Source organism: Pavona decussata, unplaced genomic scaffold (assembly GCF_977016875.1).
Source record: "Pavona decussata unplaced genomic scaffold, jaPavDecu1.1 SCAFFOLD_128, whole genome shotgun sequence".
Taxonomy (NCBI): Eukaryota; Metazoa; Cnidaria; class Anthozoa; order Scleractinia; family Agariciidae; genus Pavona; species Pavona decussata.
Genome location: NW_028145542.1, coordinates 1,565,001 through 1,577,817, shown reverse-complemented (window position 1 = coordinate 1,577,817; position 12,817 = coordinate 1,565,001). Strand labels below are relative to the sequence as shown.

Here is a 12,817-nt window from a genome sequence, read left to right as displayed (position 1 = left end):
TGCTGCCAAAATCTGCAAGATTCGATGTTTGCCCCACAATTAAGATGGTGCCAGGAACCTATGGACCTTAACAGAAGCGAGTATTGCTTTCCTTATTACTATTCTGGTCACTTCCTCCATTTCCTACATCATTAAGACCATATGAAGACACAAAGCTGTTGTTTCCATGAGACACTCGAGTGAAAAGAGTTGCCCCAAGCAAACATTCTTCTGGTAAAATTTCAAAATGCCACGGACTTTTTCCTCCCACGGATGATAAGTTTAAGTGGAACTTAGCTAATCCGTATTAGGCCATTGAAATTCATGCATCCAGCGGCAGGTAATTAGAAAGATTCCTGAGGCCGCGAGGGGAGTGTTGTTCATGAACACATTAAGATACTATATTGTTTTCACTTGCAACCGCTTCTCACAACTTGAAACTTAAAATATCGTGGACGTCCTTTCTTTTTAAGAGGACCCTAAAAGCTATTTTGTCTACTCTTTCTTATTGTCAAAAATCAACAATTAATTGAAATCGTTTACGAATATTAACTTAGCATACAAACAATAAAGGCAGGAAACAGAAACATTTACAACGGAAATATTATAGCGATTTTGGTATAAAATCATGAGCGCAAAGGCTTTAAAACTGAAGACAAACGGTAAATGGACAACATTTGATGTGGTATGTACTGTTTCAGCGGCTGCGTAATTGTTGTTCTTTCTATCTTTTTCTGTCAGTAATGAAATCTTTCCAGAGAAGCGTACAATGAAATCATATCTTTGTGCCTGATATCGGCAAATAATAGGCCTTATCACGGTTTTCGACGCCATTTTGACGGGTAGGCAAACAGGCTTGAAATAACAGTGTTTGTATAGAAATCCGATGTCAAATAATTTTAATAAAACATCGCTTCTGAAAAATTCATGAATTGGAAACTTTTGGCACTAGAAAAAAAGATTTTAAGGACAAAATTGGAGGGATGTACCTGTGACAGAAAGCGTCCAGTCGTGTTTTGAACTTTCCATACATTTGTCTGTAAAGCGAACCAGCCGTGAACTGCTACTAAAAATAGTTCCCGGGAAAAAATGCAGGAAAATGTATGGAGAGTTCAAAACACGACTGGACGCTTTCTGTCACAGTTACATCCCTCCAATTTTGTTCTTAAAATCCTTTTCCTAGTGCCAAAAGTTTCCAATTCATGAATTTTTCAGAAGCGATGTTTTATGAAAATTATTTCACATCGGATTTCCATACAAACACTGTTATTTCAAGCCCGTTTGCCTACCCGTCAAAATGGCGTCGAAAACCGTGATAAGGCCTATTCTTTAGAAAATTGGGCTCCCTTTTCTTTGAAAGAGACCTAATTTTGTTTAAAAGGTTTCTACATAACTTTTATAATTGGATGTTTGATTCTTCAAAGTGCCGTTAGAGAAGTGACAAATATACATACTCCGCTCGGTAAACAAAAGAAGAGAAACTCATACATTCGCTAAAGGAACAAAGGTCCAATTGATTGCGAATCAGACTACATGAGACTGCAACTAATTCATTCTTCAATCTAAACATGATCATATGGACATACTGTACCATTCTGTACGCCGCCTGTCTCTACTTCTGTGTACTGATCCACTCGATATGTTAGAGTTTCACCCTCTTCCAGACTGACTTCTGCCAAACGAGCTGGTAATGGAGTCAACACCCTATCCTTGGGAAGCGTAAAAAATACAGCGACAAAAACCACCACCCCAAGTAATAGAAATATGGATACACTGATAAGAGCGATCTTAGTCCTATGGGAACACTGCATTGTTTTTGCTTCCGAATCGGCGTTTCCCTGTTAATGAACTTCGCTTTCAGCCAAGGTTTCTTTCCACAATCGATGATTAAGTGATTGAGAATGAGTAATGCCTCTTGATCTGGTCCGAAACATTGTTTACTATTAGTTCCGTTGAATGCCTTTTTGAAGAGAATGCCGATACAATACTGCGATAAGTTTCAAAATTATTCATTTAAAATTCGCATAATTATTTCCTTGTGCACATTCGACTCTTTCAAAATCTGATTGCAGTATTTGTTTGCAGATTAACTTTCAGCTCTTATTTTACACCAACCGGCACTCACTGACCTTAAAAGCTTTCACTTATTTCTGACCATTCCTTCTCTCAATCATTGCCGTAAATTTCACTGAGGTGTTTGCACGTATTTAAATTAATCAATGATACAATCTACAACTGAATTCACTACAAAGGTTGAGTGTTTGTAGCTACTCTAAATGAGCTGTCTAGAAAAAAGCTTGTCTAAAACGTTAAGGACATTAATGGATAGGAAAGTTAGTTTCTAAAGATACTGTAGTGTTTCGTCGGTGGGAAGTAGGAACGAATGTTTGGTTTTATCAACAGATGGTGACAAGGTAATTTGGTCACCATAGAGAGAATTCGAGTGCATAATGGGCTCCAGCAACCGTGACATGATGTTCGGTCAGCTAGCCCAGTTCGCTTTTGGGAGTGACCGAATTTTTCTTGTATTAAACTGTGTCGTAAATATCTCAACAGAAGGAGAAGGAGTTTAACTGTATCTATACAGAAGAGAAAAAATTAGGCCACGCCTCTATAGATCGAGGACGTAAGGTGACTTCATTTAATTAAGCTATATGTATGCACTTTTAAAATATTTAAGATCAGTTTGAGTTTGTTTGACTGAGAACGATTTTCTAAGTGGCGGGTAATTTTTCATCGTTTTTCTTTGCAATGCTCAATTCAATGAATGTTTTAACTCGTTTGGTTCCATTGCCTTTCTCTGTCCTAAAACTCATTGGAATCGCGCTAAATCGTTCCAAAAACCACATAGGAGAAAGGACAACAGAGAAGGGAGTTCAGGTAGAGATTTTTTTTTTTTATTGAAAACTCGTTGACATAGGAATAGTTTTATTTCTAGTTTTCCCATACAAATCCTTATAATTTCGCCGTTTTGCAATGGTCGCCAGGACGCTCAAATTACAACACTCATGCAAAGGTCACGGTCTATATCTCTCATAGAGCCTGGGGCACCTGTGGTGAAGGTTCCCAGTAAACATCTAAGCAAATTGTGCCATTGTTGCGACACTGGCTAGAGTATCGAGGAAGGAAATCTTGTTGTCACGTCGTCATGGTGAGGGATTTGTTAGGGGCAATCGAGTTGATTGTGTTATGGAGTATTACTATAATTGTAAGAAAGCATTGCTATGTTATCTAAAATGAAAACAGACAATTTTTTTAATAATAGATCTTATTCGCCCATTACAAACCACGTGATATTCTCAGGGGAATAGATCCTTTCTCATTTTGGAAGTAAAGAATGCATGCCAGCGTGAATTTAACCAATTCTCAGAATTGTCACATGATCTGTAATGGGGCAACAAAACAACGAAGCGAATGAGGCCTATTGTTATACAAGGCAACTGTGTACATGTAGAGAAAGACAGTAGCTATCCAGATGAGGTCTGTGAGTGGAGAACGAAACAATAGGTCATTGGTTGGGAACAATGGACCCCCCACAGAAAACAATGGGAGCGACAGTACTAGGGGACCAATGAAATTGAAGGTCTGGAAGAGGTACTCTACTATCCTACATGTACGCGACAACTTCTGTAGACAAAGAATGGCACATCTCAATATTATGCAATAGACCAGTAAAGTATTCACTATAAAATGAACGAAATATACTGAATTATATTACATTTGTTTCTCAATAAAGTAAACCAACAGAAGAACTTTGTACATTTTTGCCAAATAATTTTACAAAAGTTGAAATTAAAAATTAACTGGAAAAATCAGACATAGAAATAAGATGGCAACATACTTTTGCTGCAGAAAATCCCTTATAACATATTGCTGGCTGTTCTTACGTTATCAACGAACACCAAATAAAATCCTTCCTTCCCTCTCATTAAGGCCATGTTTGTGGTTGAGGTTGCCAAGCCACAAGTTGCTTATGGCATTGAGCAATAGTGCAATTCGCGGATACCGGGTAGTCTGGTCTGAATATCGTGTTAGTTGGGAAGAAATGTATGGCGAGCAAGCCGTCAGTTCCAGAACACCATATCTCCCCTTGTAAAAATCCATACAATTTCGGAATTTTTATATTCAATCGAGATATAATAGCATCCTCGCATCGACATGCAAACAGCGAATTGTGTTAATGTTTCTCTTGTTGGGAATGTACTGTAGAAAAGTATTCTTGAAATATGTTATAAACCTTTAACAAGCTTATTTTGAAAGAGCTGGAATAACTGATATAAGTCATTCTTGTCCTGCCCGTCAATCCACGTCATCTCTAACACAACGCTGTCAGATGGCAAGTCGCTACCGAGCTCTGCACCAGTCCCCACTCGTAGCACAAACGACACGAGAGGTCTGGGATTAGTTTCACCCTGTTGGGAGTCAATTCCATGTGAAGGGCCTTCCTCACAATGAATTTCTGCACCTTTTAAAACATCAGATGATTCATCAACTTCCGTACCTGTGTTGTGCTTCTCAGAAGGATCCTGTGTTTCCATGTCATTTGAAGGATCTCCTGCATCTTGTTTAGCGGCTTCGTTCCCACTACAAGGCTCGCATTCTTCCATGTCCTCTTGGGCTACGCTTTCTCTTAGTTTCTCCCGCCGTTTTCTTCTCTGGTGCGCCCAGCTTTTCTCTGAAGCGTGACAATCAAAAGAAACTATTCCTTTGGATTCGTCGGCTTTCCCCTGCTCTTTCACAGTTACCTGTTCCGGGTTGCAAAGAACACCACATTTAACGGTTAGCTCTCGTAAGGATAGCTTACCGCCTACTTATTAAACCTGCGGCTTATCACGTCAAGTGAAATTGAATTTTAAGTTCAAATAAAACCAGATTTTGCTTAATACAGGCAGCAACAAAGAATTCAAACAAATTAGCAAAAGACACGCCAAAGAGCCTCAAATGCATGTACAACTGCACCCAGTTGTTCAAAACAAGCCATCAAGTCAGAGAGCATTTTTCAACTGCCCATTGTATTTTTAATTTAGCCCTTTATTCAGCATTGCTGGGGTATTTCGAGAGCACTTTGCATGCATATTTTATGTCAAGTGTTTTACAGCTGTACGAGTATCAGGAGAAGATCTAGTCTACGTTTTTGGGTGGCGATCAGCTGATGTATTTTCTTTCAGGTGGAACATAATCTGTTTATTAGCAAGATTAACATTTTAAGGAAAACGGCAAAACTTTTGAGTCTATAAAACGTGTTTCGACAGAAAAAGTTTTGTCGTTTTCCTTAAAATATTAACTTGTCTGCTACTATCAAGACCCTTCAGATTAAAATTCAAGTTACGAGTTTCATTGAACCATGCCAGAGCGTCTAGAAAACTGATTTGAATAGTGAATATGATCTCAAAAATACATTCGACGTCTGTACAACACGCTGGAAAATTACCGGTACTGTCGTATCCTTCCTTTATAAGGCACGGTCGGATCACATGCGTCGTATGCAAAACTTTGAAAATACCTGTATGTATTCGTCGTGAGAAGTCTGCATCACTACGTCTGAAGCTGACGATTCATGTCATTGTACAAAAGTATCTATTACATTCCTTTATTGTTAAAAGTCAGAGTTCATTGTTAAGAAAATAATACAAAACAAAGAAACACAAGAGAAATATTAGCAGTACTTACCTTTAACTCCTCCAATGTTTTCTTTACGTAATTCACCGTTGCAGAGACTTTGTCCACTGCTTGTAACTGCTCGTTGCTACATGTTTGCATGGCTATGAAATCACCGGGAATGACCAACTGAAGAGGTTTGGACTTTTTGGTTCGTTTACGGCGCTTAGACGGGGAGTCCTACAAGAAAAGTGCCCAGGAATAAACTTTAAGGACGGTACCTCCTAATACAGCGGTATCAGTTTAAATAAAATTTGGCCCCTCGCGCACAGAGATTTTTTTTTTTTTACAGAATTGAGGCAACGGAATGTGATTCAAGATGTAAAAAAAGTGCATGTTTTCTAAAAAAATAATGAATTCCCATTGCAAATCTAACTCACCAACACATTACGTCTCAAATAAAAATAAAAAAAAAATAAAAAAAACCACTGCCAGTGATATCCTAACAAGTTCATTTCTCTACGTATATGTTCATTACAAGACAGTTTTCGACTTCTTTAGCGAAGTAACACGCATTTTCTATTCGCGGGTCTGTAATTCTCAAGTGTACTCAGAAAGACTGCATCAAAAGCCTACTGAAATTGAAAATCAATTAGTGGTTAACACACCTGTCCAACATCCGGTAAGAAGGTCCAAGCTACTCCCCAGCGCATGGTGTGCCCCTGGCAGAACTCTGTGGTCGTCACGGTCTTTATCTGTAACGAATATTGAGACATACAAACCAAAAGTATGGCAAGACAATGTTTATACTAGTACATATACCTTAAAGTAAACATCGGAATTGCTTAACATTAAAACTGTACAGCGCTCTCTACATTCTTTATGATTAATCGATTTTGAACTCGCAGTTGATTCAGTCAACCTCGGATAACACCTTTCCTCACGTTTGTAGCTAACAGTTACTCACTTAAGTTGGGACTGATATTAAACAATTATTCCACGAGCACGAATTCGATATGAGATGATAAATAGCCCGCAATGAGGCGTGTAGCGCCAAGTTGGCTATAACCATTCCATATCCAACAAGCGCGAGTGGAATAATTGTTTTATTAAAATCAACCGAAAAATATGGCTGGATCTGGCTTATATTTTAAATTATTTTTCAAGAAAGACTAGAAGACGGTCTAATGGCCGCTATTTCTCTGTCATGGTGTAATATCTAATGCCCCAAGGCCGCTAAGCCAATCAAATCCCTGGAATTGCATTATCCAATGATCCAGTTTTTAATGATGGTGGATATTTGCTGAGCCACAAGGCAGTTAGGTAAATATCTACAATCATAAAAAACTGGACCATTGTATAACGCAATTCCAGGGATTTGATTGGCTCAGCGGCCATGGTATATGAGCCATTATACCATGCCCGAGAAATGGAGACCATAATGAATTGTCTTTTGGTTGTTCTTGCAAAGCGAAATCAGCAAGATCTAACAATATTTCTTGATTGTGTTTAATAAAACAATTATTCCACTTGCGCTTGTTGGATATGAGATGAATATAGCCAACTCGGCGCTACGTACCTGTTGGCTATCCGCTATTATCTCATACGCAACACTGGGGTGAATACTTGTTACCGAATCAGTGGATAGCCACCCCCGATTTAAATTTGAAGCGACAACAAGTGGACCTTTTTTCATCACAAGGTAAATGTTGCTGATCTTGAACCGAACAAAACCGTGGAGTTACGTAAGCATTTTATCAATCTACTGCGCCGAAATAAAGTCTGCAAAGAGTGTATAAAATGGGCTTGTTTCAGTTCAAGCCGTTTTTCACATGACAGTTTGTGCAAGTCTTTGTTTCTAGAACGTTAGACACCGAACTAAATACAAGAAAAAGATAACACGCCCGCCTGGGAAGTTGCACCAAAGTATACATTAAGTGGAATATCCTGTAGCAACATTGTCTGAGTGCATTGCTGCTGGTCGGAAATACAGTGAAACCCTCTGTTTATTGCTTTGTTTTTGTCAGGTCCGCAGACTTCTACGCCTACTTGCTGTAGATGTTCTTTTAGCCTGTTCACAGGTCTTCCAAAAGAATGCAAAGTACATGTAAGATGCAAATGAACAAAGCAAAGGAAAACTGAGGGGAAAAGGAGACCCTACACTCATCTTCAAAGCATCTCAAGATGCCCACAAACACTTGATGATGTGAAAATCGGAGGGTGGTCCATTTTCTGCCATGGAGATAATACCTAGTACCCCACTCAGACAATGCTTAAGAGACAGAACTTCATATTCTTACTCGTATTCGATATTCTCTTGTTTCACCAATTTGAAATTATGCTTATGCACGATTCATTATCATCAGTTCTTATGCAGTAGGTGCCATGGAATGCATACACGTAACGCCGAATGCTGACTTGAAGATGACACTTACATCACTTTCTTTCAGATAAGCCAGGATGGGAGCTAAGCTTGACTTCTTTCCCAGCATTGTTGTGTACCAGCTGTAACATGGTTGGGTTTGAATTAATATATTGGTTGGTGTTAGGTTATTTAGAGAGATAGTATTCCTTGCCGAATAACATGAATGAAAGGAAGAAAACAATAAAGCGAACAAAAGAAAAGGATTGAATGAAGAAACAAACAAATGAAATGAACGAATAATGAATGAATGAAGGAAGGAAGGAAGGAAGGAAGGAAGGAAGGAAGGAAGGAAGGAAGGAAGGAAGGAAGGAAGGAAGGAAGGAAGGAAGGAAGGAAGGAGGGAAGGAAGGAAGGAAGGAAGAAAGGAAGGAAGGAAGGAAGGAAGGAAGGAAGGAAGGAAGGAAGGAAGGAAGGAAGGAAGGAAGGAAGGAAGGAAGAAAGGAAGGAGGGAAGGAAGGAAGGAAGGAAGGAAGGAAGGAAGGAAGGAAGGAAGGAAGGAAGGAAGGAAGGAAGGAAGGAAGGAAGGAAGGAAGGAAGAAAGGAAGGAAGAAAGGAAGGAAGAAAGGAAGGAAGAAAGGAAGGAAGGAAGGAACGACCGACCGACTGACCAAACGAAAGAACGAACGAATGAACCAACGAACAAACGAACAAATGAACGAACAAAAGAATGAACAAACGAAAAAAGGAACGAATGAATGAACAAAGGAAAGAATGAGCGAACGAATAAATGAACGAACAAACGGTGGATGGATTTATGAACAGAGGGATGGATTGACAGCTGGAAGGAAGGACAGATCAATGAATGGATAATGAAAAGATGAATGGACAAACAAAGGAATAGACAAATAAACGAAAGTGATTCTTGCGTCACAATGGGCATAAATCCCTTGACTAATAAATCTCAGTTTATGTGAACTTTTTCTGCCTCATTATCTGTCCATCAGCCCTTGCAGTGGATAAAAGTACAAAAAGGCTTTTATTTTTAATAAATAGCATGACAGATGAAAGCTTTTCTCTTGTAACCTCCTTATAAGCAATGATACATGTATTAACACCAAAGAAAAGGTGGAGATTAGTAATGGATTGGACAAGAGTACTGATAGGTGAATGAATAAAGTGGGGCAAACCAAATACCTGAACTGCTCCTTCATAGTTAGACTGTCTTTGATGATTCCTTTGACAAATTCCATCTCACCCCCTCCAGTGACAGTTTCTGTTTCTGTTCCAGTGCACACCCCACTGGGCTGAGGACGTTTGTCATTGCGTGCAGTACCATGGGAAGCTTCAAAATCACTGATAAAGAAGGGCGGGTTGCACATGCAGAAATCAAACTCTTTATTCTCCTCATCTTGGAGGGGTACTTGGAGAAAACTGTCATGAGCGACTTGTTTCACTGGAACAAAAGCTTTGTGTTAAAGGTCTACCGTTACTGTATTTGATATAATAGCCAGCTACCCAATGGACACTACAATTACACTGTATATGGCTCACAAAACCCTCATCTATTGTTAGGCCAGTGAAGATGGTGGTTTGTCTTGACACCTCACTAGGTTGGGGAAAGCAGGTTAATGCCAGATATTATGTGGCAGTCATCATAACTGTCAGTAAGAGTAGACATTTACAAAAATGCAAAAGATTTGGCACATGTACAAGGCCTCAATCTATGGCTTAAGCCGGCAGTATTTTAAGTGATAAAATCATAATTAATGATAAAGTGAGGGCAAAGGATTGATCTTGTATGTGATTGTTTTTCCCCAGCAATACAGACCATAAAGCATTCTACAGTACTGCCTGTAATTCAACATTTCCACTGTCAGTGGACAAAATGAGCAACAACATTAGTTAGAGAAAATCTGAATACATATACAGTGTATGTCCATACCTCTTATGTTATTGTCCAGATCATTACACTTCACATTTTCTTTGGCAAAAGAAACTGATGCCTCATCCACCTCAGTTGCTATGAAATGCCAGTTGTTGAGTTTAGCACCCAGAAGAGGATAGATACACGATGCACCTGAGCCTAGAGAAATAACAAATAATTATTATCCAGTGTTCATGACTCCAATCTGTCACATCAGCCTACCCTTGTACTCATCTTGTATTCAACCCCATAATGTACAATTAGCACCACTGGTGGATGGCTGTAGTTATCTATAGCTACCCATACTATTCCCAATGATGTTTGAGATAACAGGCTTTGACTATCTGGAATTGGATGAAATGGAGACTCCTCTAATAATTAGAGGAGCCTCCATTACATCCAATTCCAGATACAGTCAAAGCCTGTCATTTCAGACTCCAGAATCAATTGTTGATTTTCTTGACCAATTTTCAAGAATAATAGACTTGCATGGTCTTCTTCTCACCCACTCATGCTGCCCTCATGGAGAGATTCCCAAATTCTAATAAAGTTTCACAAAGGTGCTACTGTACATGGGGCTCACACATCATAAATTGATTTGGGATTCCCGCAAAAGGGACAACACTGTATATAGCTTTTTTGGTGAAATTTTGTTTGTTTGTTTGCTTTTTTGCAGGATCTTTTGAATTCTTTACATACAGACCTGTTTTGACACGAAGAATGTTGTTCTGTGATTGCTTCATTTTTGAGAGAAACAGCCAAAAAAAAATGACATTTTTTATGTCAAAACAAGTCCATTTGTAAAGATTTAGTGAGACCCTGTGGAAAAAAAATAATATTTTAAAAAAAGCGATATATGCCCCTTTGCAGGAGTCCCTTCGATTTTGATGAATGTCTCATGTGTAATTCAAAGAAAGGCTGCAAGAGAGCTTTAATACAAAAGTATATACAAAATTAAATGGAGAGGCAAGATTTCCTCACAGCTCCATACATTAATCATGTATACATTTTCTGATTTGAACTCTCTTCATGCTTGCTGTTTGTGTATAAAGAGAGTGGTGCATGTATAACTTATGTATGGGGCTGTGTCGGGAAATCTTTCCAACTGAACTGCTGCCTCAACTCACTCTCCACACGGCAAATGCATGTGTCAGTGTGAGTATCATTCAGGCACCTTTTGTGTGCATGCCAAACTTTCCATGATGCATGCCAAATTTAGTCTGCCTAACTAACTTGCTGAAAACAGCCTTTACTATTATCATTCTCAGAATGTTACAGCTGTATAAGAGTGTAGACCATAGAAAACTGCTGTCAATTTGTTATTTTACAATAATATAAAAAAAGTAAGGGCGGAATTGGCTTCATTTTCATTGAAAAAATGCGTGTCACATATGACGTCATTTTTATTGTGCGTACTCCTATAGACAATAGCTACGAGCAATTCAGCGCTAAGGAATTTTGACAGTCACTGTCAAATTATTCATGCACTGGTTGCATAATTAAACCAATAATAATGGTTTTGATGCTATTAAACTTAAAGAAATTATTTTCTTTAAGCTTAATGGCATCCTAATTGAAAAATGTAAAAAAAAAAAAAGAAAAAAGTAAAATGTCTGAACTTTAAGAAAATGTTATTTATTTTCTTGTAACCCTAAACGATGTTATTACATTTTTAAAACCCTTTATTTTCCAAAAGAATACTGTAATTTAGGATTTCCGCCATATTGGAAAAGTGACTGGTTAGAAGTTTTCAACTAAGCAGTTTCCTTTTGCCTAAAAAAGGGAGCATGTGGTGCTAAAAACTGGTAAGGTTCTCATATGTGTAGATGCTGACATCTGCAATACTATAAATTTTTGGAAAATTAAACAACAAATGGGCAACAATTGCGATACAAAATTAAGATATTGTAATTTCACCCTGCATGCAACTTGCTTACATTTATAAATCTTATAGGAATCGAAATTCAAATGAAGGAGTATGATTCAGACAAATTTGTCATTAACATTTCTCTAGGATTTGCGAACAGGCTGATGCAGATTGGAGATAAAGATCTTCAACCTCGCTCCAGGCCTGGGACTAAGAATGTCCAGCTGAGGTTCTTGTAAATATTAAACTTTGAAGACTACACTACAAGCGATGCATGCCAGTAAAATGCCTTTGCATGCATGATATCTTGTTGAGTCACGTTCTGCTATAGTCCGCAGACTGGCCCACTCCCCCACCCCTCAATCCTCAAGCTCTGCTCACCGTTCCTTTCTGCTTGACTGTAGCCTTTCACATCACCTTATGTATAGGAGTTTATAAGCATTATAATTATGATGGGGTCAAAGTCACGGGTTTCATAGCAATGACATTTGACGAGATTGCGTGACACATACAGCTGTTAAAATGTTAACAAAAATTTGGAGATATTTACGACTTTAACACTGATAAGGTTATTATTTTGAATTAAATAAATGAACTCAATAATTTGATTAGTAGCAAATTGATGCTTTTAAAATAGTTACTGTATCTGAAGGCCCAGAAATAAGATTTGTCCTTACCGATGTCAAAACCACGAACCGTTGCGTGGCGGTAAACTTCTGGAAGGGACGAGAGAAGATCTTCGATCCACAAGATGTAGTTAAGTCGAAGAGGAACTGTAGGAATTAGTCGATCTAATGGAATGCTCAGCTTGAGCCCAAAGTCATGTTCCAACAGTGCGCACGTTAAGGCTCGAAGAGCTCCAGGATCCTTGAAATTCAAAGTGAAATGTCCAGAGTTTGATTCCTTTGTGAACTTCTTGAAGTAGTCAAATTTCTCGGCAAGTATCTTGAAGTCAGGCGGTGAGTTTTTGTAGATATTTCTCGGGTGCATAAGGTCATTGAAGCCCATTATTGTTGCTTTGAGTTCAAAGAAACCAAGAAACTACAGCCGAAGAAGCACAACTGTACGCCGCCATGTTGGACGT

General features: G+C 38.5%; 1 protein-coding gene across 1 annotated transcript in view; it reads right to left on the bottom strand.

Moving 5' to 3' along the window:
- Positions 1 to 3,651: 3,651 nt before the first annotated feature.
- The window catches only part of LOC146468873 (RNA N(6)-adenosine-methyltransferase mettl16-like), a 9,183-nt gene continuing 17 nt past the window's right edge, over positions 3,652 to 12,817 (bottom strand). The window contains exons 1-7 of the mRNA XM_085123942.1: positions 12,411 to 12,817; positions 9,885 to 10,025; positions 9,137 to 9,395; positions 8,013 to 8,082; positions 6,246 to 6,332; positions 5,650 to 5,817; positions 3,652 to 4,724 (exon numbers count right to left, since the gene is read on the bottom strand). The exon at positions 12,411 to 12,817 is cut by the window's right edge and continues 17 nt beyond it. Coding sequence (XP_084980068.1) covers positions 4,209 to 4,724; positions 5,650 to 5,817; positions 6,246 to 6,332; positions 8,013 to 8,082; positions 9,137 to 9,395; positions 9,885 to 10,025; positions 12,411 to 12,741 — 1,572 coding nt within the window. The 5' untranslated portion in view covers positions 12,742 to 12,817 and the 3' untranslated portion in view covers positions 3,652 to 4,208. The remainder of the gene's footprint in view (positions 4,725 to 5,649; positions 5,818 to 6,245; positions 6,333 to 8,012; positions 8,083 to 9,136; positions 9,396 to 9,884; positions 10,026 to 12,410) is intronic.